The following is a 26,419-nucleotide window of genomic DNA, read 5'->3' on the forward strand; positions in this document are numbered from 1 at the left end:
TAAATTAATTTTTTTTTTTTTTTTATAAATAATTTAATTTGATGTTGTTGTTGTTAAAGTGAATGATAAAAATGCAATGATGCACATAAACCTAACTCAGTGATGATGATGATGATGATGATGATAATGAGTTGTAAAAAAAAAAAATAATAATAATAATAATAATAAAGATGAGTGTATGTATGTACATAAACACTTTTCTTTTTTTTTTTTTAAATTATTAAGTATAAATCAAAGTGCAAATGATAAAAAAAAGAAAAACAAATTTATTTAATGGGGAGAGAGAGAGAGAGAGAGAGAGAGAGAGAAAAGAAAAAGTAAATAAATAATAATAATAATAGTGTGCTTAATAAGAATAATAATAATAATAATAGTAGTAGTAGTAGTACATAAAAAGTTGCACAAACACTTTCGAAGAAATTTTTATAATAATAATAATAATCACTTGATAAATAATTGCATTTTTAAAAAAAATTGAATTTATCGATAATGATGATTATGATAATAATAATTATTATTAAATGTTTGGAATTGTTGTGATGGTGGTGGTGGTGGTAGTGGTGGTAGTGATAGTGAAAAATTTTTTTAAAGTGTAGTGAAATGTTTTTGTTTTTATTTTTTTCTTTATTTCTTTCTTTCTTTCATTGTAATTCGAGTTGATAATTTTTTTTTTTTTTTTTTTCTTGCCCTGTTTGTTTATCATTATTCGCTTTCATCATCACATAATTGATATGAAAGGCAATGACTGAAAAGGGATATAAATTCGATTGACATAATTGTAGGAAAAAAAAAAAAAAAAAAAAACTTTTTACAATACAATTTACAAAAAAGGAACCTCATACTTTTACTTTTGTATTCTTCCCCCCCCCATCTAAAAAATTTGATATTAGTCATTATTATTTTATTTTTTATGTGATTAAAAAAAAAAAATGTGGGTGTGTGTGTGTGTGTGATATCAATTAGGATTTTTTTTTATGATAATTTTCACACACACACACTGACATTTTTTTTTTATTTTTTTGCTGATATTCCAATAGTATAAACAATCGAGATAAATTATTATTATTATTGTTGTTGTTGTTGTTTTGACAAACATTTTAATGAGGAATTTTTCATTATTTGTTTTCTTTCTCTCTCTCTCTCTCTCTTTCTCTTCTTTTTTGTGAGTATGTGTGTGTGTGTGTTTGTGTATTCGATTGGTTTGTGTATTGTTTACTCCATTCTTTCCTACCTTTCATTACCTCCCCAATTATTATTATTATTTATGGTGTGTATGTATGAGTGTGTGCACGTGCAAAAAAAGGGATCACACACGTATATATCACATGTGTAGTATGTGTAAAGCAACAAACACAAATGTTTATTTTGTTTTTATTTGTTTTCAGGATGGAGAAAAGGATGTGATTGATTGGATTATACGAAGGCAAAATGTCGAGTTTTAAAAATTCATGTGGCGACCATTACGATGGTCGTAAAGGTGAAATCATGAGAATGGGATATTTAAAAAAATTAAAGGTAAAATTATTTTATTATTATTATTATTATTAAATTACGACTCAGACACATAATGATTAGCTTATCACAAATCCACGTGGATGTGAAATATTATTTATTGAATTTTTTTTTTTTTTTTTTTTTTGCGAATCTGGAAGTTGTTTTCTCTCTCTCTCTCTCTCTCTCTCTCTCTCTCTCTCTCTCTCTCTCTCTTTACTCTCTCTCTCTCTCTCTCTCTCTCTCTCTCTCTCTCTTTACTCACTCCCATTTTGGGATGACTTTGTCGAAATTGTTGTTGGAAAAAACGTCATTGTCATTTTCCTTCAAATTTCTTTTTTTTTCCTCTACTACAATTCTCTCTCTTTCTCTCTCTTTCTATCTCTAGTTGTAAAATGTGATGAAAAAATTCTTCTTCTTCTTTTTCTTCATATTCTGAGACCTATTTTAGACCTCGGAGGCGAAATTTTTTTTTTTTTTTTCAAGTCGTGTAAGTAATAAGAAAAAGTTACGATGCACGATTTTAATTTACTCACAGACAACGCAAAATCGTTTGCGAAGGATTTCGTAAGTAATAAAAGAAAAAAAGAAGAAAAAGAAGTAGAAGAAGTGGAAGAAGAAGAAGAAGAATCAGGGGGGAGGAGGAAGAGGAGGAGAGAAAAATTTTTATGCATTTTTTTTTATTATCTTGTTTTCGATATGGTTATACCGGAAATTCCAAGGATTGTCTGATCCAAATCCGAAGCATTTTTTTTTTTTTTTTTTTTACGTTTGTGTTGTTGGTTGGTTTTCGTCGTCGTCGTCGTCATCGTCGTCTCCCTTTTTTATTTTTCCTTGTGTTGTGATTTTTGTTTTCACAGACTAATATTTGTCGCCTGTCGTCTATTTATAAATACGTATATTATTTGTAAATTGAATTTTTTTTTTTTTTCATATTCTCGTTTTCACACTTTCGAATGAGAGATATGATGAAAAATGTTTTCCTTCGATTGTCTTTCCTTCATTCGAAAACAAACAGACGAACGAACGAACGAACGCGTTCGATATGTATGATCGTAGAAGAGAGAAGAAACAAAAAAATCATCATCATTAATAGTTTTTTTTTTTTTTTGTCTTGCAGACAATGAAAAAGAAATTTTTTATACTGAGAGGAGAATCGTCGGATGCGTCTGCCAGGTTGGAATATTACGACAGCGAAAAAAAATGGAGAAATTCTCAACCGCCTAAAAGAACCATATCATTGAAAACGTGTTTCAACATAAACAGGAGGAAGGACACGAAACACAAATACGTCATCGCCCTGTACACGAAAGATGATTGTTTCTGCATTGTTTTGGATTCGGAAGAAGATCTTCAGGAGTGGTTGAGAGTTTTATTGAAATTACAAACGGGAGAAGAATGCGTGGACGGAGAACAGCCCAAACCAAATTTCGGTTAGTAATTAAGCCCCCCCCGTTTCTCTCCGCTTCTCCTCTTCCGAAATATCCATAAGGAAAAATTATTATTATTATTTTTTTTTTTTTTTTGCACAGAGCACGTGTGGAAGGTGACGCTGCAAGAAAAGGGATTAGGAGATTCGAAAAACTTGGTCGGTCCTTACCACGTTTGCCTAACGGATCAAACTCTGACGTTGGTTAAAATAACGGAAGACGACGCGAAACCGGAAACGTTGGAATTCCCATTGATATACATACGGAGTTGCGGTGTGACGGGAAGTTTTTTTTACATTGAAGTCGGTCGTCAAACCGTGACCGGAGCGGGAGCCCTTTGGATGCTCACGGAAGATGCCAACATAGCCAAGAACATGAACGAAGTCATATTCAGCGCTTTTAGCGTTCAGCAAAAAAATCAAAAGGATTCGAATCCGCACAGGAAGAGGTCGTCGTCTGCGACGGAGTCTTCAAAGCCCACGTCGATACTGCAGAGGCGTCAAACTCACGGTCCGACCAAACCCATTGTGTCCAGCGGTTATTCGGGTGAGTGTGACAAAAAAAAAATTTTTTTCTATTTTTTTATTTTTTTTCGAAACAGACAGACAAACGAACAAACAAACAAACAAACAAACAAACAAATTACACGTTTTGTTATTTATTTATTTTATTTTCGTACGACGATTTGCCCATTTACGATTCGAAAAGAATCGATTAATAACAATTTTTTCGTCGCGAATTCTTTTTCTTCGGGAATGGGGGGGGGGGAGCAAGGAAGAAAGGGAGGGAAGGAGGGTTGAAAACATAAAAGAGAATCGTTTGTTTTTTACAAAATATGCAAAACGCTAAACCGAAAATAATAATTAAGAGAATGAGAGAGAGAAAGAGAGAGAGAGCATGCCACGAAACAATTCAATGGGGGTTTCCCCTTTTTTTTTTTTTTTTATAAATTTTAAATATTGAAATTAATTATTATTATTATTAACAAAAAATTTCAATCTTTTTAACTTTGTTTGTTGTTATTATTTGTTTAATTATTATTATTATTAATATTTTACTGCGGTCATTATTTGTTATTTTTGTTTTTGTTTTTTTGTGGGGAGGAGGGGAGGGGAGGGAAGAGGGAGGGGGTTTCCTGTTTTGTAAAATTAGTTTTGTTGTGTTTGTTGAATTACTTTTTATTATTATTATTTTTTTTTTTTTTGACATGACATTGATGATGGTTCTTGTCTTGTCTTTTATTTATGTAGTATTAATAATGATGATTATATTGCTTGCGCCTGCGATCGGCTTATTTATTTAGTTACATAGGTAGTTGATTGATTGCTTTTGTTCAAGTTTTCGAAATCGTGGAATTGTATCGATTGCGCGTTAGTTAGTTAGTTTGTTCGTTTGTTTGTTTGTTTGTTTGTTTTTAACGTTTGTTTTTATTATTACCTTTATTTTTGAAATGTGGTCGTCGACAGGACGAGGAAATCGTCGTTTTTTCCTTTTCCCCTTCCTCCCTTACGTTTGTGTTTCTTCCCGTTGTTTTTCTATGTTGTTGTTACGTCAATACTTTGGTTTGTTTTCGTTCTTTTTCTCATCGTCGGAAGGATTTCGAATCTGTTGGGTAGTCGGTAGGTTTGTTAGCGCGTCAAATCGAGAAAAATGTATTTAAAAAAAAAAAAAAAAGGGAAAAAAATTGTTATCATTATCATTATTATCGTGAAAAATCACTCTTATTATTATTACTATCGGGCGTGGATCCCGACCCGACGGGAGGGGAGAGGGGAAACTGCTTTCGAAATTTGTTATTGTTGTTTTTTCTTTTCTTTTCTTTCTTTCTTTCTTTCTGTTTTTCTTCTGCTACTTTTTTTTTTTTTACTAATAATAACTTTTTGTTTGTTGTTGTTGTTGTTGTTGGTTGTCTTCACAATTACACCGGGAAGGGGTAAATTGATTTACTTTACTTTTTAGCAAAAGTCGGGTGATGGTTTTTCTTCTTGGAATTGATTTTTCTTTCTTAATTAAAAAAATAATTATTTAACGATTTAATTTTGAAAAAAAAAAAAAAAAAAAAAAAATCTGCTACCACGGAAACAAACAAACGCGATTTTCCCACATTCGGTATTCCATTTACTATTGTCATTAATATTATTATTATTATTATTATTATTATTATGTATTATGTATTATCATTATTGTTACTATTTTTTTACCCCCACTTACGTATATAAATATCTATATTGCCATTTAACAATTTTTGTGGTAATGGGAAAAAAAAGGCATTATGCTTTTGTGTGACCCTGTGTTATATGTGTCTAGCGGTGCCCGTCGCCTCCAGCCTGGTTCTACCTGCTCATTCTCGTCCATCGGGTCTACACTGTGTTCCTCGACCGCCATCTCAGCGACGTCATTCCGTTTCAGGTAATATATATGCATATATATATATATATATATAAACATACTCACACGTACATTACACATCACTTTTTCAAAAACGAAAAGAAAAAAAAAAAAAAAAACGAACGTAAGAATAAAAAGTCGAAAGAAAGAAAAATAGATTGATAGATAGATAGATAGATAGATAGATAGATAGATAAATAGATAGATAGATAAATGGATACCTAATGTTAAGTGCATGTTTATTGGTTATCAGGTATAATAATTTGCTTCTTCCTTTTTTTTTATTAATTTTGTTTTTTTTTTTTTTTTTTTTTTTTTTTGTTTTGTTTTTCATCACCGAACGATACACCAAATTATTATTGTTATTATTATTATTATTATTATTATTATTATTATTATTATTGATAATATTAATATTATTAATATTATTATGACTGTTATTATTTGGCCACGCTTTATACATGTTTTGCTTTTATTCATTCATTCATTATAATCATCATCATCATCATCATTATCACCGCTTTTATCACTTTTTTTGTTTACTGTCAGTGTCAGTATAAATAGGTTTTTCCTCCAAGCTTTTTTTTTTTTTTAACACTTACTAAGAAATCTGGAGAAAGGGAGGAGGAGAAGGAGGAGGAGGAAAAAGGGTCGGGGGGCGTTTTAAAAAGAATTTTCCGTCGCGAAAAGTAATAATAATAATAATAATAATAATAATTTTTTTTTTTTTTTGAAAATTTTCAATCGAAACCCTTTAGTTTTTGTCTTTGTTGTTGTTGTTTGTTTTTTTAAATTCATCGATTCGTTTTTTTTTTCTTTTTTTTTTGGTTCATAATCGACACCTTTTAATTATTTATTTATTTATTTATGTATTTATTATTATTAATATTATTATTGTTATTGTTATTATTGTTTTCGTTTGCCGTTCGTTAAAATTTATTTAATTGTTATTATTATTGTTATTATTATTATTATTTTTTTTTTTTTGTATAATTGCTTAAAGTGTAATTGGGTGTTCGTTTGGGACAATTTTTGATTTTGCAGCAATGTCTAGTAGCTCAGTTTTGGGGAGTAGTACAATGGTGCAGCATCAGCGCACTAATTCCATATCCTTATCCCCGTGCTCCGAATCCTCGGAACCACGTAACGGACCGTCATCAAACGTTCCCATCGTACATCAAAGGACTAAATCGTGTCCCGTGTCAGAGTCTTCGGTTGTTGTTGGGTTTTTATCAAGTCAAACATCACCTCCCGAACCTCAGAAAAACTCGAATCCCCTTTGTCCCGTACACCGGGACCGGAACAGCTCTCAAAGTTCCATTGATTTTGCACATTCTCACTCTGGGGAGGGGTCGGATCTTAGGCGAAGCAGCGTGAGCGGTAGAAGGACTTCTTCTAATGTCGTTAAAAGTAGGTATTTTCCCGAAAAGGCTACTTGTTTGTCGTTTGCTCGCGACTATTAACACGCGACAGTTGCGAATAACATTTTTTTTTTTTTTTTTTGTAAGTTGGCTTGAATGTCGACGACGCTGCGAAAAAAAAAATTTATTATTACTATTATTATTGTTATTGATTTTTTTTTTTTTTTAAATTTTCAGGCTCTATTGCAGGTACGAGGGAAAGAAGCGATAGTATGCCGTCCCGAAATCGTACCACCAGCGAAGGTGGTCATCACGTCACTGCCGGAATTCTTCCTTATCCTACAAGGATACCATATCACGGATCCAGACCTCATTCGATGCACTCGAGAGGATTATCGCATTCTCCGCCCGCTGCTTCTGGACCGTGTTCGACTGATTCCGCCGGATCGTCGGTTTCCATCGACGAAGGAGAACTTGATTTAATTGGAACGGCTACATCTCCTCGCTACGGTCATTCTTCCACTCCCGACGAGCCAGCCATCATAGAAGAAAATACCAATGATTACTGTCACTGGGCTCAAGAAAATGGTACTGGAAAATATTTCTAAATTTACTTTGTTAATAAAAAAACTGGAAAATTATTGTTTGGTGTTGCGATGCTGTTTTTTGTTTTAGGAGAATCAAGAAAAGTCGATGACTACGTCACCATGGAGCGCCCTGCACCTTCGTTATCGTTGGCCATTCATTCGGGAGGAGTTCAGAGAAAAATTTCAGCTCCCGCCTCGTTGAAATCTAATTCTCCTTTGCATTCGTTCATTGATATATGTAGCCCTTGTGGTTCTAGTCCTTTGGAAACAGGGAATTATTTGCCGATGAGTCCGGGAGAAAGCGGTCGACGTTTAACAGTGACCGGTCCCCCGTACCCGTCGAACCACAGTCGGGACAGTAGTCTAGCGGAAGAAACCGTCGATGACTACGTTCCCATGGCACCGAATCCGACGGATGATGGCTACGTCGATATGGAACCACTCTCCGGTCATCGTTTGCAAAGCGAAGGTAAACAAAATTTTTTCCGACTTCTAATTCAATTTTTTGTTTCCCTCTTGCCGATGTAATGCTTACGTTGTAATTTGCATTTTCCTCAGATTGCCATCATTCGGACATGTCTCCGGGAAGTAGTTGTTCCTTCACATCGGGCACACCGTCAACTGATTTAAGATTTTCAGAATATCATTTGGAAAAAGTTTCATCTTATTTGACTCCGTCTGAAGAAGATGAATTGTCTCTTACGGACAGGCCCTCGAGAACGTATTCTTTCGGATCCCAATCGGAAACGACTAAAAGCAAGGGAAAAATTGAAATATTGAATAGTTCGGATGCGGGTCGAGTTCGAGCTTTTTCCGTCGGAAGCAAATTTGTTAAACCTCGGAATTTAACGAAGGAATCACATAAGCTGCCTTTAAGAAGTCATTTTTTACCTCAAAGCACGAAATCCTCTAGTGCACCTTTACTAAGTAGTTCGTGGTCGGGAACGTCGAGACATAATCAGTCTTCGAACGATCCGATGGCCGACCTCATGGAAATCGACTTCACGGAAAATAAAAAGAAAAAGAAAAATAATTCGTCGAAATTTCGAGTCACTCCCGTCATGGAATCCTCTCAGCTCTGCATGGACATGAAAAGTTCTCTCAACACGGTAACATCGAGCGCCGATTCCGGGTACATGGATATGTCTTCGAAATCTCCGTCGGGAGGTTTTTCGAATTCGAAAACTCAAAACGGAAGCGACTATTGTTCGATTTCGCCACCCTCGGTAATTTCCGGTTCTCCTCGAACTCAGGGATTCAACGCACTTTTCGGAAAATCTCCGCCCAAGCCATTGAACAGTCATTTCGGAAGATCGCCTCCGAAATTTTCTCCTTTAACTGGTTTCGACAATAACAACTCGTCGAGCAACAAGCCTTTTTTATCGCCTACCGAATTGAATCGGTCTGAACCAAAGAATACTCGTTTAACGAAACCAGCCATCGTGTCATCAAGTACTTTGAAAACGATCGGAGAAAAACCCGACGTCAAACCTCAAAAATTTCCAACCACGTCTTCGGCCAACTTGAACATGTATGCTCTTTTTAATAAAATCCACGGTGCCGGAACTCCCGCCAAACAATCGGGAGGTTTTAAAGACTTGCGCGCGTACAACAGTGAAAATATTCAAGGGAAAGACGAGCAGAATTACATGGAAATGGGCGGTCGGAGTATGAAAAAATTCGTTCGCGCCAACAGCGATAGAGACGTCATTTCCGGTAAAGAAGTTTTAAACAGGAGCTTGCCAGAGGGATACGTCGAAATGTCGTGCGGTGGAAAATTGACGAGAAAGTTATCCGGAGATAATTTCGTCACGTCTCATTCATTCGACGATTACATGCCGATGACGGGAGGATCCCAACCGATAGCGATAAAGGGTTCGTCTTTGATCAATTCCACTTCCAAAGGGAGAACGCCTCCAAAAGTTCCTACGAGTTTTCTGGGTCTCGGAAATGCGGGTCCCTTCGGCACGAATCGTCGCAACAGTCGGAGGAAAAGCAGGAAAAAACACGAGAGACGAGAAAGCAAAGAGAACGTCATCATAACGCCGACGGGATCGAATTCTGCCATTTTTCCAATGTCCCTGAGCAGTCCGACTTCGCCAAAAAAAATTACCAAAAGTTTAAAAGAACTGAAAGAAAAATTGAACTCGACCAACAGTCCGTGCGAGTCGACGGAAACGAGTCCGATGGAAGAAAGTTTACACGCCGAATTGAGTCCGAACGATGAGGACAGCCTGTACGAGGAAATGACTCCCGGAGTGGAATTAGAGGAAAGGTGTTTTTTGGACACGATAGTCGATTCCGTGCAGGATACCGTCGAGGACGCGTCCAAATTGTCCGGTTCGTTGAATCGCTTGTTGCGTATTTCCAACGACGAGGGTCCCTCATCGAATTACATGAATTTTTCTCCGCGGTCTCGTCTCTCGGATGATAATTCGGGGGATTACGCCTGCATGAAACCGGGAGAATTTTCAATGGATAAATCATCGCCGCGAAATTCGAACAATTCTCTAGGTGATAGTAATAGTATATCGAATAGAAAGAGTGATGAATCTACTGCGAATATAACTTCAAATGAAGCCTCTTACGGTGTTCCTTATAGTGCCACTGCCAATATATCAGATAATAAGTCTGACATTGCTCAGAAATTAACGTGTCTCCCCCACGAGAGGGGAGACGGTTTACACATCCCGAGACTGGCCTCTAGTCAAGTATCACAGCCTAAAACGGTCGGAAAGAATAAATCTCAAGAGGAAAAAATGGACGCGTTGCATTCTAGGTTAAATTTAACGTCGAACGTCGGAGATAATTCTAGGATATGCGGTTCGATCGCGAGTGTCAGCGATTCCTCCGCTTACGGAGGAGATTCGACCGATCGAAAGACAAACAGTTTGAAAATGGCGGAAAATCACGCGAGCGTGACGAGACAGGTGTCATCATCTAGTTCTTCGTCGACGGAAGTGATAAGCGTGAAAGAGGCTTCGTCTCCGGCGGTGCCGACGACGAGTTCCCTTCCTCCTTGCGTCGGCGGCGCGTCGAGGCCTTCGTCGACGAGCAGCGAAAAGGATATAACCTACGCTTCCCTGGATCTCGGTCCGTCCGGGAGCGAAAGCGAAGACACCGGTCGGAGTCCGAGGAATTTAAGAACTCAATCGTCGGTCGCAAGCGACTCAATGAGTTGTTGTTCCAATCCTTCAGTTCCTTCAGAATCTTGTTTCAATTACGTCAAAATAGATTTTGAGAAAAGCGGGTCGTTGCGCACTCCGGAGTCGTCCTCGTCGACGACGACGACGACGGCAGCAACGACGTCGTCATCGACATCGTCATCGTCGTTCAGTAAAAAATTGCACTACTGAACGCCGCCGATCGACTGATTCTCCCGAGTTTTTACTTTTCGTCGTCGTCGTCATCATCATCATCATCGCCTTTATTATCATTATTATCATCATGCAGTTTTGTCGCGCACGTTGCGTTTTACGCGTGTCAGGTCAACGTGTCTGTTGATGGCGTCTTGTTTGCCGTATGCGGAGTCGAAACGACTCGTCGCGGCGATGATGACACCGTTGAATGTTTGACCTCGATTTTAACTCTCGAAATTTTTCGCGTGCCTAACCGGAAATAAGATTTTTAATCGAGTATCGGGAAGCGAATAATTTTTTCAACCTCTTCGAGATGTATAATAATGATGATGATGATGGCGATGATGTCGCTGACGAGTACGACTATAAAATCAGTTTAAAAAAAAAAATTCACGGCCATTTTTTTTTGTTTTGAATTTAAAAAAAAAAAAAAAAAAAAAAAATAGCGGAAAACGACCGCAAATCGAATTTATCAAAATTCGCATTATTTTCAACCGGTGATTGTTGATCGAAATCTCTTTTATATCTGAAAAAACAAAATGTCGTCTGCAATCCGAAAGAATTTGTTTTTTTTTTTTTTTTTCAGTTTTTCAAATTCGTCGGAAAAAAAGTCTCGTGGGGGAGGCCGGGGGCGGGGTGCGATGGGAGCGAGGGCGGGGAAATTGGAAAATAGGGATAGAGATCCCCATTTCCCACTTCTCCCTCCCTCCCTCCCTCCTCCTCTTCCCCTCCCCCTACTTTGCCCTAAAATCATGGTTACCGGTTGATGAGGTTACCATTAAATATAAATATATTTTTACTTTTTTTTTTTTTTTGTTTTTATTTCGTAAAAAAAAAAAAGAAAAGAAAAGAAATAGAAAAAGGAAAAAAAAACCGTTTTTACTTTTATGAAAATTTATGTATATTATATGTAATGTAAATTTTACAATAAAACAGTATTTATTTCATTCAAAAAAAAATAAAATAAAAATAAAAATAAAATAAAATAAAACAAAAAAAAGAAACGTTTTTATTATTTTTATTTTTTTTTCCCCAAACCGGACGTCGACCCGATAATAATTCTCAAGATCGATTCATCGATCGATGAATCGAAATAAATAAGATGAGCGTGACGTACTTCCGGTTCTCGTCGAAAGAATTTCGTTCTCGTGTATTAATATCAGTTTTTTTTATTTTATTTACATCATTACATCGGAGAAAGGTAGTATGCGTTCACGCACGCACGCACGCACGTAAATAAAATAAATCCGTTACATTTACAAAAAAAAAAACGTTAAAACGTTAAAACGTTAAGCAATAATTATCAGTTTAAAAAAAAAAAAGTTGACGAAAAAAATGTTGTCCGGTGAGTTTATACGACGGCGACAATGACGTCACAGAGATTAAATACAATTTAGTGGAAAAAGGATCCGTAAAACGTTTTACGTTATAAACTTACCCACGTGATTTTTATCTGTAATTTTGTGTTTTTATTTAAATTAAATAAATAAAAAGAAAAAAAATGTCGTTAAATAAAAATAATTATTATTTTCTTTTGATTTTTTAATTATATTTATTTAACAAAATGTAAAATAAAATGTAATCGCGGATAAAAAAAAAGGTGAAAAATTTCTCGGTTTTAACGGTTTCGATGACGTCAAAATTTTTTTAAAAACGTTCCGGAACATTCGAATGTAAATCGAGCGGTCTATGTTTAACTTATGTTATAATAACCTCGCGTTGTTTTCGACCCACATTTACAAAGTAGTCGTCGTCGGAGTCGTTTGTTTAAAATTAACCGGAAAAAAAAAAAAAAAAAACATTTTTATTAGTTATGCCATTTTTGATTTGATGAAATAAGAATTATAATTGATAATCGGACGGATGTTTACACACGTACGTATAAATAAATAATATAAAAGTACAAAAAATTAAATTTTATTTAAGAAATTTATAACGCGGAGCCATATTTGAAAAAAAAAACGAATTTTTTTTTTTTTTTTTTTTTTTTGAATTGAAAAGGAGATGTGATGTTAATTATAATAATCATTTGATTACGTTAAGGAATATGTTTCCTTCGGATGTTAAAAAAGTAATAATAATAATAACAATACTATTATATTCATCGTTGGTGATACGTTCGTGGCCATTACTATCATATTTGGAAAAGAATAATCATGTGGAAAATGACAATAAAACCATTTTTTACTATAACGATGTTGCTAACGAAAACGACGCCATTACTGTGAGCGAAAGGGAAAAAAGAGGTTTTTATAAATTATTATCATTATTTTATATTGTTTTGTGGATTTTATATAAGAATAACATTTTATTATAATTTAATTTCAGTTTTAAATTTTATATCGATACCTGTAAGCATCGAATGTACATCTGATGATGGAAGAAGGAGAGGAATTTGTTTAAACGTTTATGAATGTAAAATACAAGAAGGGATTTCACATGGAAAATGTGCATTAGGATTTGGTGTTTGTTGCGTATGTGAGTTTTAAATTTAAAACCTTTTTGTTGTTTGTTGTTTGTTTAAAACACAACGAAGAAGAAGGTTATTTATATATAATGAATTATTTAATAATAATAATAATATGTTAGAAAAACCTTTTGATGTTGGTTGAAGATTAGTATTAAAACGTAACATTTAATGGAGAATTTAATTTAAATTTTATTCATTAACTTTTGTTAATAATATGTATATTTGACGGGAGGGGTTTATATTGTATAAAACAAACTAATTTATTACATTTTCCTCTCGTCGTCTGCTTGATTTAATAGAAAAATATCGTTTGAATTGATTAACGACATTTATATATATATATATGGACGAATTTGTCATAAGAATTTAACGTTTTTGTTTTTGTTTGTTCGTTTGTTTGTTTGTAGTTTCGAGCAGTTGTGGTTCGAGGGCTGTTAATAATTTAACATATTTTGTCAATCCAAATTTTCCAAGTCTTTCATCGGATTCGGAAATATGCGAATTAAAAGTTAAAAAATTAGCACCGCAAATAAGTCAATTGAGATTGGATTTTTTACATTTTAATATTGTGAGTCTATCTCCTTTTTCTGTCTCTCTCTAAAAATGTGACGTCATAATTTGTATTTGATTATTCATCCCCTTGATTTTTTTTGGAAATACAGGGACAACCAAATAGAAAAACAGGGATTTGTGATAGTGACGTCATGATAATTGAAACTGATTCGAATGCGGATTTTATAACTTGCGGATTAAATAACGGTCAACATAGTGAGTATTGATTGTTACGTTTGTTACGTTTGTTGTTCTTGTTTGTTTTTATAGACATTTTTTTTCTAATTTGTCTTGTTTGTTTTCTCCAGTTTATTACGATGTCGAAGGAGTTAATGATGATATAAAAATAATAATGAATTTAACAAAAGAATCATTCGATAGGATTTGGGAGATAAAAGTAAGTTTTTTTTTTTAATGAATTTTTTCTTCCAGGAGTTTTCCAGGTTTTTTCAATTTTCAAAAAATTGTTATCGGTTTTTATTTTCCCTTTTAATTAATCGAATTTTACGGGAAAATGATTTTTTGGAACATAATGTTTGTGTTTATTTTATTTATTTTAATTATTGTGTTGTAAAATTTTGGACAATTAAATTTTAATCCTGGAGAAAAAAAATTTGAATTTTGATAAAAAGTAAAAATTTTCGAATCATCTTTCCAAAAAAAAAAAACAAAAAAAAAACAAAAAAAAATGATTCCCACATTTTGAAATTGACACGTTTGACGATTTGGAATGAAATTCTGGAAATCGTACTGGAACAAATTAGAACGGTTTTTTTTTTTTTTTTTTTTTCAATTAATTAAATTAAAATTAATTTTATCATTTTTATTATTATTATTATTTTTTATTATAATTAACAGTCAGTGGTACAAACATATTAAAAATTAAAAAAATGAAATGTAAATATTTGAAATTGTTTTTGTTGTAAGAGTGGCTGGAGAAAAAGTGGGAGGAAGGAGGGGGGGGAAAAAAAAAAACTTTCATTAAAACGAAAAAAAAAAAAAAAAAATTCATTTTTTAATTTAACCGTTAAGTAAATAAATTAATAAATTTTTTTTTTTTTTTAATTTGTTTGATTCTCAAACCGGAAATGCATTAAATATCCGACATTAAGTGGGGAAAAAAACTAAAAAAATTTTCTCTTGCTTTTTTTTTTTGCGTCGAGCAAAACTTTTTTTTTTTAATATTTTATTACTCAATAAAATATTATTATTATTAATCCTTTTACTTTTTATTATTATTATTATTATTATTATTTTCATTTACAGTTATGGAGAAATTTTTTACACAAACCTACATACGCACAAATTTTGTTTTTTTTTTTTTTTTGTCGTGTCACGGATTTACGCAGTTTGTTGTTGTTGTTTTTTTTGGAATTTTTTTATTTCAATTCGTATGATTGTTTGTTTGTTTGTTGTTGTTTTTTCCATTCGTGAACTTAAAGTATTGAAATTCAAGTTGAAATGTTTTTTTTTTTAAACGTGGCATTTGTTTTACAGATAACACAAATCGAATTTCAAAAAAAAGCACCGCCCGGATGTTTGCAATACTACACTGAACCCACCGGTATCATACAAACGATGAATTTTGCTGAAAATGGTAGACATTTGGCTAATCAAGATTACACAATATGCATAAGACAAGAAGATGATCATTGTTCTATAGTTTACGAACCTTGTGACGAAAACTCGTTTAAAATAGGACCGCCAATGTCGGGTCAAAACGCGATAGAAGGATCCGGTTATGGCGAAACTGGAGTTCCAGATTCCGATAATAATAATAAAGAATGCGCCGACAAAATTCTAATGCCTTGCGACTCGGAAGAATTCATAACGGTTTGTCTTTTTTTTTTTATCATTATTATCATTCGAATGATAATCCGTAAAACATATATCAGGGTTCGGGGTTAATGTGCAAAAAAAAAAAAAAGAAAGAGAGAGAGAGGAAAAAATCAAAATGGCGACGATAATGATGATTTTACCTTTCGGCCGTGTAATTAAAATATTTTTGAAACGTTTTTTTTCTATCTCTCTCTCTCTTCTGCTTTTCAATGGAAATTTCCAAATTGTTTGTGATTTTTTCGTGAGCGAACACGTACGCAATTCCTTTTTTTTTTTACCTTAAAAGTTGTTGAGTACGAGAAGAGAGTGATAATAATAATAATAATAATAATAATAATAAATTAATATGAAATTTGATGTTGAGTAGATAGAAGAAGAAGATCAATCGGTGGAAATTTGGTACGAGTGCGTAACTGTTAATAACAAATCCGAACCGTTATTACTTTTACGCGATCGTTATTTTTTTTTTTTTTTTCTGAGATTAAAAATTTAAATTTCGATGAATTTGTGGGGGCGGGGTATGAGGGGGGGGGGGAGAGAGAGAGAGAGAAAGGAAATTTCGAAGCAGACGATAAAGAAAAAAATAAATTAAATTGTTTTTTTTTTTTTTTTGCTTTTAACAGGCAGATGCAAAAGTGCCTGGAGTTTGCCAATTGCTTCATTGCGGAAGTTCATTTTGTCCAGAAGGAGAATTTCCGTGCAGGATAGAAAGTAATTTTTTTTAATTTTTTTTTTTTTTTTTCCCGCCGGATCCCAATAATAATAATAATAATAATAATGTTTTACGTTGGTGTTTTTTTGCAGGTAGCACGGTTCCGTTTAACATAAGAGTTCAATTTGGTGAAGCCATAGAAGGGGAATCCCCGGATGATAATTTAGGTATGTGTTTAAAATACGAACAACTCACTTGTTTCTAGTCTTTTTTTATTTATTTATTAAGTTACGTATAAATAATAATTTATTTATTTAAAAAGAGAAAAAAAAATTTTTTTTTTTTATTATTTTTACCTTTTTTTTAAAATTTTTCCTATTTTTTTGTAACAAACTACAAATGTTTTAATTTCAAAATAGGCATAAAAATTCCGAAAAAAAAAATAATAAAAACAGAAACAAAGAGATAGAGAGAGAGGGAGAGAGAAAAACACATAAACAGAAAAAGAAAGGAAGAGAGAGAGAGAGAGAGAGATAAAGATAGGATTATTAATGGCGTTATTTTGTTAAATGATTAAGGTAAGGCATTAAGTTTTTAAATCCCATTTTTAATCCAAAATTTCGTAAAAACGATTTGAGGAAAATTCTGGAAAAGCTCACATTTGAAATAATAATAATAATAATAATAATAATAATAATCCGAAATTTCGAACGAAACAATAGAGTTGAGATTTTTTTTTTTTTTTTTGACAAATAATAACAAAATTGCAAAAATTTTTCCCGGTTAATTCCAGGCGATTAAAAAAAAATTAATCATCATCATTATCATCATCATTTTTTTCTTTTTTTTTTTTTTACCCGTACGCGATCGAAAACGAGTTTTCGTTAACGTTTCTTTTTTTCTCTCTCTATCTAAAATTTTTTTTTTTTCGTCAAGTTGGTAAACCTGATCGTATTCACCCGAACGTTGTTTCTTTTATCTTGGCTTACGTTAACATAAAACGTTATACGATCTCATTCGTTGCATTTTTTATAAAACGCCCGCGTTTGTACGCGTAAAAAAAGGTTTTTTAAACGGAAAGGATTGATAAGAAACAAACGAACAAACAAACAAACAAAAAAAAAGATATTAAGTTTAAAAATTTATTTATTTATGTACAATAAAGAAAATTTCGAAAGGAAAACAAACAAACAAAAATTATTATTTTATTGATAAATAATTATTTTGGTGCACTTTCGATTTAATAATAATAAAAATAATAAAGAATCATCATCATTATTATTATCATCATTATCATTTTTATTTATATATATATATATATTTTTTTTTTCTTTTAAACTTTTCATTTAGCAACAAACAATTTCAAAAAAATAAATAAATATTTTTATGTATTTATTTTTTAAATAATTTTTCTTTTTTTTTATAATTTACACGTTTCATTATTATCATCATTATCATTATTATTATTTATTGACACGTTTAAAATTTTTTTATCATTTTTATCATTATTATTATTATTATTATTATTATTATTTAACGAAAACGGTGCGAATTGATTAATAATAATTTTTATTTATTTTTTTATAATTTTCGCGTGTGCCTTTTATTTATTTTTTTTGTTTTTCGCACGCGTGCGTGCACGTGCGTAAAAAGTTTGATTGTGTGTGCATGTGCGCGTGTGCGTGGGTTTTTTTTAAAACAAAAAAAAAAAAATTTTTTTAAAACCTTTTTCAAAATTAAATTCTCTTTCTTTCTCTCTCGCTTTTTCTCTCTCTTTTATTTACGCCCACTTCAAATTGATTGTTACTATTATTATTATTATTATTAATTTCAATTTACTTTTCGCGGGGGAAGTGGGACAGGCAAGGAGCCAGGCATTATCGAAACGAGTGAGGGAGGAGGGAGGGAAAGAGGGAATGAGAAGGCATAAAAGGTTTACGAATCAACGTTAAAGGGTTTACGATAAAAGGTTTTACCAATTGAATGTCATCATCATCATCATCATCATCATCATCTCTTATTATGCGCGACGTTTTTACTTGATTTAACGTGTCAAATTATTAACGTATTATTATATATTATTATTAACGTATTATTAACGTATTATTATTATTATTATCATTATTATTATTATTATGAATACGAAATTTTGGGAAATAAATAAAATTGTATTGGCTATAAAAAAAAATTAATGCCACGACTTTAGAAAAATTGATTCGAATCGTTTTAATTTAATTTCGGGTTTTTTAGACTTCAATAATAATTTACACACGTGTCATTAGTTTTATTATTATTATTATTATCATTATTATCATTATTATTATTTCAACGCATTTATATGTATTAAGGTCGCGTTTTATCAAATTTGTTTTTGTGTGTGTGTGTGTCGAAAATGAAAATTTTTCTGATGAAATTTTTACCTTATTTTCTATCGATCGTTTTAATAAAATTTTATTATTATTATTATTATTATTATTATTATTATTATTATTATTATTATCCACCATTAAACACGACAAGGCTACTTGTCGGAGTTTTTTTTTTTTTTTTTTTTTTTTAAGTATTTATCCGAGGTTTCTACCCGATTCCTTAGGGACAAATACTCGAATTTCGGTGGTGCCACTTATTATAAGATAGCACCACATCAATTCTTGAAGGTCTTCCTGAGTCCATCTTTATTCGATGGGAACGATTTGTCTCCTGACCTGGGCTCCGGTGACTAACATCTTTGGAGTGGCCAGGGTCAGAAGCAGTGAAATTCACGTTCTCGTCGAGCTGCCTCAGGTCGACAGTAGAACAAGATTTTGTTTTTGGTTCTTACTTTGTCTTGTTCTCATTTTTTTTGCTCTTTTTTAAGCCAACAGCACGTGGCGTTCTCAAACGGTCACCCATCCAAGTTTGCACCACGCCCGATGCTGCTTAACTTCGGTGATCGTACGGGAACCGGTGTGACCAGCACGCTATGGCCGTTGGCTTTTATTATTATTATTATTATTATTATTATTATTATTATTATTATTATTATTATTGTGAGTTTTTCGATTGGTTGAGTGATAGTAAAGGTGAGGGCAGTGGTAAAATTATTATTGTTATTACGTCCAATTTAAATCAAGATAATAATAATAATAATAATAACTAACAATAACAACAACATTTTCGTACACGCAAGTATTTTTTTTTTAATGACACGATTTTTTCCACACGTGGAAAAAGAAAGAAAGAAAGAAAATAATCAAAATTTACGTGTTTTATAGTTTTTTCCCTCCCTTTGCAAATGAAACCTTTTCTTTCGTTTGATTAGTTTTTAACCTTTTCCTTCCTTCCTCCCCTCCCCTCATCTTATACTTTCATTTCCGCTCTGTCACTTCGTCCGTTATTTTTTCCTTCCGTTTCCTTTTTTTTTTTTTTTTTTTTCGTTCGTTCGTGAGAATCTATTCCGAATATCGAAAAACCGATGAAGAAACAATTTATTTATTTATTTATTTTTAAACGGGTTCAAAAAAAAAAAAAAAAACAAAAAGGCAGACAAAGAAAATTCAAACACAAACAAACAAACAAACAAACAAAACAAAACAACAACCTTTCTTTTACCCCCGCAGGAATTTACAAAAACCGAAAGAAACTTGTTGCACGTTTTTCCTCTTTCTTACGTTTTTTTTTATAATCGACGATAATTTAATCAAAAATTTTACACGTATGGAAAAAAAAAATCGTGGCACCAGAAAAAAAAAAAGAAAATTTTCACCGTCTTTTTTTTTTTTTAATCGTTATTAATTATTATTATTATTATTTTCGTTGTGCTAACGTTATTTATTTATAATTAATTAATTATAATTAGAGCAATATTTTCTGGTCGATATAATTTATTATTATTATTAATTAATTATTTATTTATTAATAATCTATTATTACTTAATAATTATTGATTATCTAAATTTTTATTATTATTATTATCATTATTAGTGGGAGGGTATATCTACAAATTTTTTTTCTCGATAAAAACAAACAGGCATTGGAAAAGATATAGAGTTTTTCCATTTGTCATCACTTTTACGTTTGTTTGTTGTTTGTACGCGAGTTTTTGTTGTTAAAAATATTGTTTGTCGTTGATTGTTTTTTTTTATTAATTTTCTTTTCGGGCTATGAATCCGTTGTTGTTTTTGTTATTGTTGTTGTTGTTGTTGTTGTTGTTGTTGTGACTACCGTTGTCATTTGTGATGTTGGTGCTCCTACAATCGGTGGTGTTGTTATCGTTGATCCTCCACCTACTCCTCCTCCTCCTGTTGTTTTTTTATTAAGTACCGTGTTTGTATTTTGTTGAAGGCCGATTCCGTTTCTATTGAGATTCACTGTTATGTCCATTCTCACAGGCACATTTTCTGTAAATTGTTTTTAAAAAAAAAAAATTATTAAAATCATTATTATTATCATCATTCGAGTTTTCTTTTAACCGGATGTGACGTCATTTAAAAAAAAATTCTCTCTTTCCCCCCCCACGTTTGTTCGTCCGTTTTATAGTTTTTTGTTTTGTTTTTGTTTTGTGTTCCCACGCAAAAGTCAAATCGTTTCGTTTGTTTTTCTGTTTGTTGTTTGTATTTTGTTTTTAAATTCGAAAAGTTTAAACTAGAACGAAACTCTAAATCTACTTTTCTAAAAAAAAAAAAAGAACGCATAAACATTTTTGTATTTATTCGAACATGACAACGTGCAGGTTTACGAGTATCTCTAAGACAAACAAACAAAAACGACAAGAATAACAAAACAGGAATAAAAAATTAAAATCTCAGACTTAACAGACGATCGATCGAACGAACGAACGAACGAACAGAACAAACAAATTAATAATAATGATAATAACAAAACGTCAAATCGTTCGTATTAAAAAAATTTAAAAAATTATCGGCCCGGGATTTTTTTTTTTTACCGAAAAAAGAAAACAAACAGACACGAAAATTATTTCGAGGATTTGTTAACCCAATGTTACCAACATAACCAATCGTTGTTTATCGACTAACTCGAAAACAAGGCGAGCAAAAACAAAAAAAAAAACAAAAAAACTAATGATAATAATAATAGAAAAAAAAAAAAAAAAAAAGACATGCGTGATGATAATAATAATTATGGGGACATAAATGCAAGAAATACCCAGGGCCAGCATAAAGAAGCGGTACTGCGTCAGTCCACGTCTCCGACTGTACCTTTGGTGCCGTTTGTACGCAAATTAGAACTTCTGCGTTCGTTTTCTGAAATCAATAAAAAATTAATAAAAAAAAAAAAAAAACTATTGATTTATTGATTGATGAAAAAAAACCAAAGTCCAAAATGTCGTTGACGGAGAGTGGGCGGAAGGGGCGGAAAAGGGGTAGGGGGTGAAAAACAAAACACACCGGTTTTACAATAGTGACAATAAAACATTTGAAAATTTACGATTTTTTAAAATGGCGGGAAAATTTTTTAAAACCGTTTTTAGGTTTAAACGTTTTGCAAAGAGGGAGGCGGGGGCGGGGCGGGGTAAGGGAAGTGGCAAAAGAACAAAATCGAAAATGAAACCCTCCGGTTCGGGAGTAAAAAGATATAGATAGAAAAGAAAATGAGGAAATTAATTTAGTTTTTCTTTACGGTAAAAACAACAAAAACAACAACAACAAAAACAATAACAATAACAACGACAACACGACAGAGTTTAAAGAGAAAATGAAAAATTTGAATTTAATTCACCTTTAAATATTTATTCAATGTGTGTGGGGGGAGGAGGCGGGAAAACTTTTTCTTTTCGTGATCCGGGTTTTAAAATTTAAATTTTTTCCCGCTCTCATTTTCTATTCAAATTTTTTAATTTGAAAATGTTATTAAATCAAGGGTAAAGGAGAGATCGTTTGTAGTTGAGAGGGGGAAGGATGGGGAAAAAGTTTCGGGAAAAACTACCAACATCCAGAGGAGAGGGGGGGAACGATAATAAACGTGCGTACGAATAAAATTTTTTTTTTTTTCACTACAAAAATAACTACAATCACTACAAAATTGATAAAAAATTTCTTATCGTACTTAAAGGGGGGGGGGACATGATAATTTAGAGTACCATAGTGCCCACGTGACATATTTTTAAGTGTATGTGTGTATGTGTATGTGTGTGTGTGTGTGTAGGGTTTTATTTTCTTATTCTTTTCTATCAATCGGATACATTTTAAACATATAATTTACCACACGGTGTTCAATTCACATATACAAGTGCTCGCATATATGCCTACACATTACACAAAAGGTTCTTTTATATATTTTTGATTTTTTGATGTCTTTATCCACACATGTATTATTATTATTATTATTATTTATTTGTATACCTTAATAGAACGGTTTTAATATCGCGTCTACATTTTTTTGTGAGGCCTCGTCACCACCATATCGTATTCTTCTTGTTCCTCGTAACCTGACACACAATAAAATATTTATTTTTCCCCCGTATATTATCATTATCATATTATCCGTGTGACGTTTGAAGGTTTTGGTTGAAAAGGTTTCGAAATGATGAAATTTTATAAAAAAAAGGTAATTTCATATCACTTACCCAAATTGGGTCCGATTCCTTCTTTCGGATGATTCGATTTGATTGCGTTCATCCTTCTATTTGGACCTAATACTCCACCGACTCCGCCTCCTCCACCCCCACCACCACCACCACCGCCTCTTCCGGTTTGATTTTGTGGTTGTTGACCGGGAGTCCAACCTTGGGCACCGGGAAGAAGAGGTTGACCAGGCACTCTAGGTCCTCTTAATTGTTCCACGGGTAAAACTCTTCGTCTTTTCTTCGGCAATTTAGCTCGAGCCTTTTGTTTTATTTGAATAAGATAATCGTTATACGATTAGGTGTTATCGTGCAGGTAGGGAGGAAAAAAGGGGGGAAAAAGCTTTTTACCTGAGTGTGAGAGTAGTACATGGCAAAATTAGCAACTATAACAGGCACAGGCAATGCGATTGTGAGCACTCCGGCTAATGCACATAATGCTCCGACAAACATTCCGACGTATGTTTTCGGAGCCATGTCACCATAGCCAACGGTTGTCATTGTTACCAAAGCCCACCAAAGACCCAATGGAATGCTATTGAAATCGTTGTGTGGATTTGCCTGTATTCTTTCTGCATAATAAACCAAACTGGCAAATATTACGATTCCCAACACCTAACAGAACAAAAAAAAAAAAAAAAACTTTTCAAACATATAATAATAATAATAATAATAAAACTTATTTTTATCGCGTATAACTTTTTCTATTATCAATGAAAAACAGCGGTGCCAACAAAAGCAACAGGTTTTTATTATATTTCTTTTTTTTTTTTTTTGTTTTTCTTAACTGTCGTCACCACTGCTACTACTACTACTACTACTACTACTACTACTACTACTACTTAAACTTAATAAATAAATAAAAAAACTTTTTATTTTATCGTTTTGATACAAAAAAACAATCGTACGACGCCATTTTTGTTTTTTTACTCACCAAGAAAAAGACTAATAGCGTTAATTCCTTGGCCGAAGCTCTAAACGTTTGTACTAATATTTTAAGACCAGATGAATGTCTCGTTAGTTTAAATAATCTCATTATTCGTATTATGCTAAAAAATTCTAATATGTCGGCATTTTCGACATCGGATGCGAGTTTTTGCAATACGAAATCGATGTAAAAACTTAACGTTGCTATATAATCGATTATGTTAACGGATGCTTTTATAAATTCGCATTTATTCGGACACGATATGAAACGTGATAATATTTCTATTGTGAACCATGCGTTGCATATGCATTCAATGTAAAAAAATGCATCGTGAGCATTGGTTGCAGTCTTGTCCAGGACCCATGACGACGTGTTGCTCGTCGTGTTGACAGTTATATTTTTTATAACTGGAACTCTCATGTCCGGATGAGTTTTCAAACAAAACGATAATATCGATACGCATATGAAAAATACCGACATGACTCCGACGATCTGAAATTACCAAAAAAAAAAAAATTAATTAAATTAAAATTTTTTCCATTCGTTATTCGCCGCCATCTTTATTATTAGTTCGCGCCATAACTCTCCCGCGCGCGCGATTCAAAGCGCCATCTCTATGACGTCACATGACGAAAGCAAAAAAACAAAATTAAATAAACTCGTTGGAAAACAATTAACGCGACGCGGGAAAATTTTTTTATTATCGATAATAATAATAATTATTATTATAAATTTATCTTAATGAGTTTTTATCACGATAAATCGAAAAAAAACACGAGTTAATCTAAATAAATTATTAATAATAATAATAATAACAGGGGAATTTATTTTTTGGCGGGAAAAATAATTTATTTTTCGTTGTCAAAATGGCGGCTGACTTTTTTATAAAAAAAAAAAAAATTTGTATCGCGTGTTTTCCTTCCGTGACGTAATTTTATCTTTTTTTTAGGCGCGTTTTTTTTTTTTGTTTAAATTAATTAAAAATTTACTTATTAACAAAAAAAAAAAGAACAATAAGACACGATAATAAGAAATGAAAAGAATTTATTTTAAATAATACTAGGGAATTGAATACAAAAATTATTATTATTATTATTATTATTGTTGTTGTTGTTGTTGTTGTTATTGTTATTATTTGTAACTTTATTCGTTTTTTTGAAGTATGATAGAAATACTAACTTGATTTGAAATAAAGAAACTAACAAATTTTCACTCTCTCTCTCTTTCTCTCACTCTTTCGTTCTCTCTCTCTCTCTTTCTCTCTCTCTCTCTTTCGTTCTCTCTCTCTCTCTTTCTCTCTCTCTCTCTTTCTCTCTATCTCTCTCTCTCTCTCTCTCTCTCTCTCTCTCTCTCTCTCTCTCTCTCTCTCTCTCTCTCTCTCTCTCTCTCTTTCTCTCTCTCTCTAAATTTTCACGGGTTGACGACAAACGAGACAATGAGAAAAGTTTTTTTTTTTTACTAAAAAGTTATTTTGATGAACTTTGTTTTTAAACGAAAATAATAAAGAAAAATTTTTAACTTTTTAGTAAAAAAAACGTTTTCAAAAATTAAATTATATATTTAAATTTCGGGATTAGATTAATAATAATAATAATAAAGATCGCCATTTTATATTATTATTATTATTATTATTATTATTATCCACCATTAAACACGACAAGGCTACTTGTCGGAGTTTTTTTTTTTTTTTTTTTTTTTTTAAGTATTTATCCGAGGTTTCTACCCGATTCCTTAGGGACAAATACTCGAATTTCGGTAATGCCACTTATTATAAGATAGCACCACATCAATTCTTGAAGGTCTTCCTGAGTCCGTCTTTTTCGATGGGAACGATTTGTCTCCTGAACTGGGCTCCGGTGACTAACATCTTTGGAGTGGCCAGGGTCAGAAGCAGTGAAATTCACGTTCTCGTCGAGCTGCCTCAGGTCGACAGTAGAACAAGATTTTGTTTTTGGTTCTTACTTTGTCTTGTTCTCATTTTTTTTTTTTGCTCTTTTAAGCCAACAGCACGTGGCGTTCTCAAACGGTCACCCATCCAAGTTTGCACCACGCCCGATGCTGCTTAACTTCGGTGATCGTACGGGAACCGGTGTGACCAGCACGCTATGGCCGTTGGCTTATTATTATTATTATTATTATTATTATTATTATTATTATTATTATTATTATTATTATTATAAAAAATACACGAAATTAATCGAGTCGTGATACTTAATTTACTCGCTTTTACTTTACCAGACGACTGATTAAAATCGTTAAAAATTATTTAATTATAATGATGATGATGATAATAATATTAATAATAATAATTATTAAAATGGCGGCGATAAAAAAAAGAAAGGAAATTAAAAAAAAAAAAAATTTCCCTTTTCGAAACTTTTACTCGATCGTCGTCTTGTTGCTTTAATAACAATTAAATTATTATTATTATTATTATGGTTGTAATTCGAATTTCTTCTGCTTGAAAAGGGAGATGGGGGAGGAGGAAAGGGAGGGAGAGAGGAGGGGGAAAGACGTAGGGAAATTTTAATTTTTTTTTACATAATACGAACCTTAGCTGCGTTCGACGAATAGGGTTCGTCGAATAGTGACCATATTTTAGGTTTGAGTTTCTGCCACCACGACAATCTACCGTGATAGTAATCATCTTCGAATCCGAATTTTTTCGCAACTTCTTCTTCGCTCGGTTTTTCCGTATCTAAATCTAAACGATCTAAAACGGCCAAAGTTTCTTTCGTGTTTCGATGCTGAAAAAAAAAAAAAAATTTATTTTGGTTAATTCGTTCATCAAAAAAAAAAA

General features: G+C 32.4%; 5 protein-coding genes across 5 annotated transcripts in view; 3 read left to right on the forward strand and 2 right to left on the reverse strand.

Annotated features, from left to right (window-relative positions):
- Positions 1 to 2,614: 2,614 nt before the first annotated feature.
- On the forward strand, positions 2,615 to 3,639 carry Phum_PHUM441290 (insulin receptor substrate-1, putative; the record flags this gene model as incomplete). Its single annotated transcript, XM_002429559.1, has 3 exons — positions 2,615 to 2,924; positions 3,024 to 3,467; positions 3,527 to 3,639. 3 exons carry the CDS (start codon positions 2,615 to 2,617, stop codon positions 3,637 to 3,639), a joined length of 867 nt encoding a protein of 288 aa, XP_002429604.1.
- Positions 3,640 to 5,193: 1,554 nt separating this feature from the next.
- Phum_PHUM441300 (uncharacterized protein) lies at positions 5,194 to 10,613 on the forward strand (the record flags this gene model as incomplete). The annotated part of the gene is made up of 5 exons (XM_002429560.1): positions 5,194 to 5,330; positions 6,313 to 6,719; positions 6,908 to 7,258; positions 7,346 to 7,726; positions 7,816 to 10,613. The coding sequence occupies 5 exons, from the start codon at positions 5,194 to 5,196 to the stop codon at positions 10,611 to 10,613; spliced, it is 4,074 nt and encodes a 1,357-aa protein (XP_002429605.1).
- Positions 10,614 to 12,663: 2,050 nt separating this feature from the next.
- Phum_PHUM441310 (uncharacterized protein) lies at positions 12,664 to 16,394 on the forward strand (the record flags this gene model as incomplete). The annotated part of the gene is made up of 8 exons (XM_002429561.1): positions 12,664 to 12,862; positions 12,945 to 13,094; positions 13,494 to 13,654; positions 13,749 to 13,854; positions 13,947 to 14,035; positions 15,136 to 15,471; positions 16,101 to 16,188; positions 16,282 to 16,394. The coding sequence occupies 8 exons, from the start codon at positions 12,664 to 12,666 to the stop codon at positions 16,392 to 16,394; spliced, it is 1,242 nt and encodes a 413-aa protein (XP_002429606.1).
- Positions 16,395 to 20,269: 3,875 nt separating this feature from the next.
- Positions 20,270 to 20,491, reverse strand: Phum_PHUM441320 (uncharacterized protein; the record flags this gene model as incomplete). Its single annotated transcript, XM_002429562.1, has 1 exon — positions 20,270 to 20,491. The coding sequence occupies one exon, from the start codon at positions 20,489 to 20,491 to the stop codon at positions 20,270 to 20,272; it is 222 nt and encodes a 73-aa protein (XP_002429607.1).
- Positions 20,492 to 22,497: 2,006 nt separating this feature from the next.
- Phum_PHUM441330 (voltage-gated channel, putative) overlaps positions 22,498 to 26,419 on the reverse strand; it is a gene marked incomplete at both ends in the record, with an annotated part of 4,405 nt that continues 483 nt past the window's right edge. Inside the window, 5 exons of the mRNA XM_002429563.1 lie at positions 22,498 to 22,556; positions 22,695 to 22,953; positions 23,043 to 23,306; positions 23,626 to 24,111; positions 26,172 to 26,366. Coding sequence (XP_002429608.1) covers positions 22,498 to 22,556; positions 22,695 to 22,953; positions 23,043 to 23,306; positions 23,626 to 24,111; positions 26,172 to 26,366 — 1,263 coding nt within the window. The remainder of the gene's footprint in view (positions 22,557 to 22,694; positions 22,954 to 23,042; positions 23,307 to 23,625; positions 24,112 to 26,171; positions 26,367 to 26,419) is intronic.

The sequence above is a fragment of the Pediculus humanus genome, genomic scaffold (genome assembly GCF_000006295.1).
Source record: "Pediculus humanus corporis 1103172108212 genomic scaffold, whole genome shotgun sequence".
Taxonomy (NCBI): Eukaryota; Metazoa; Arthropoda; class Insecta; order Psocodea; family Pediculidae; genus Pediculus; species Pediculus humanus.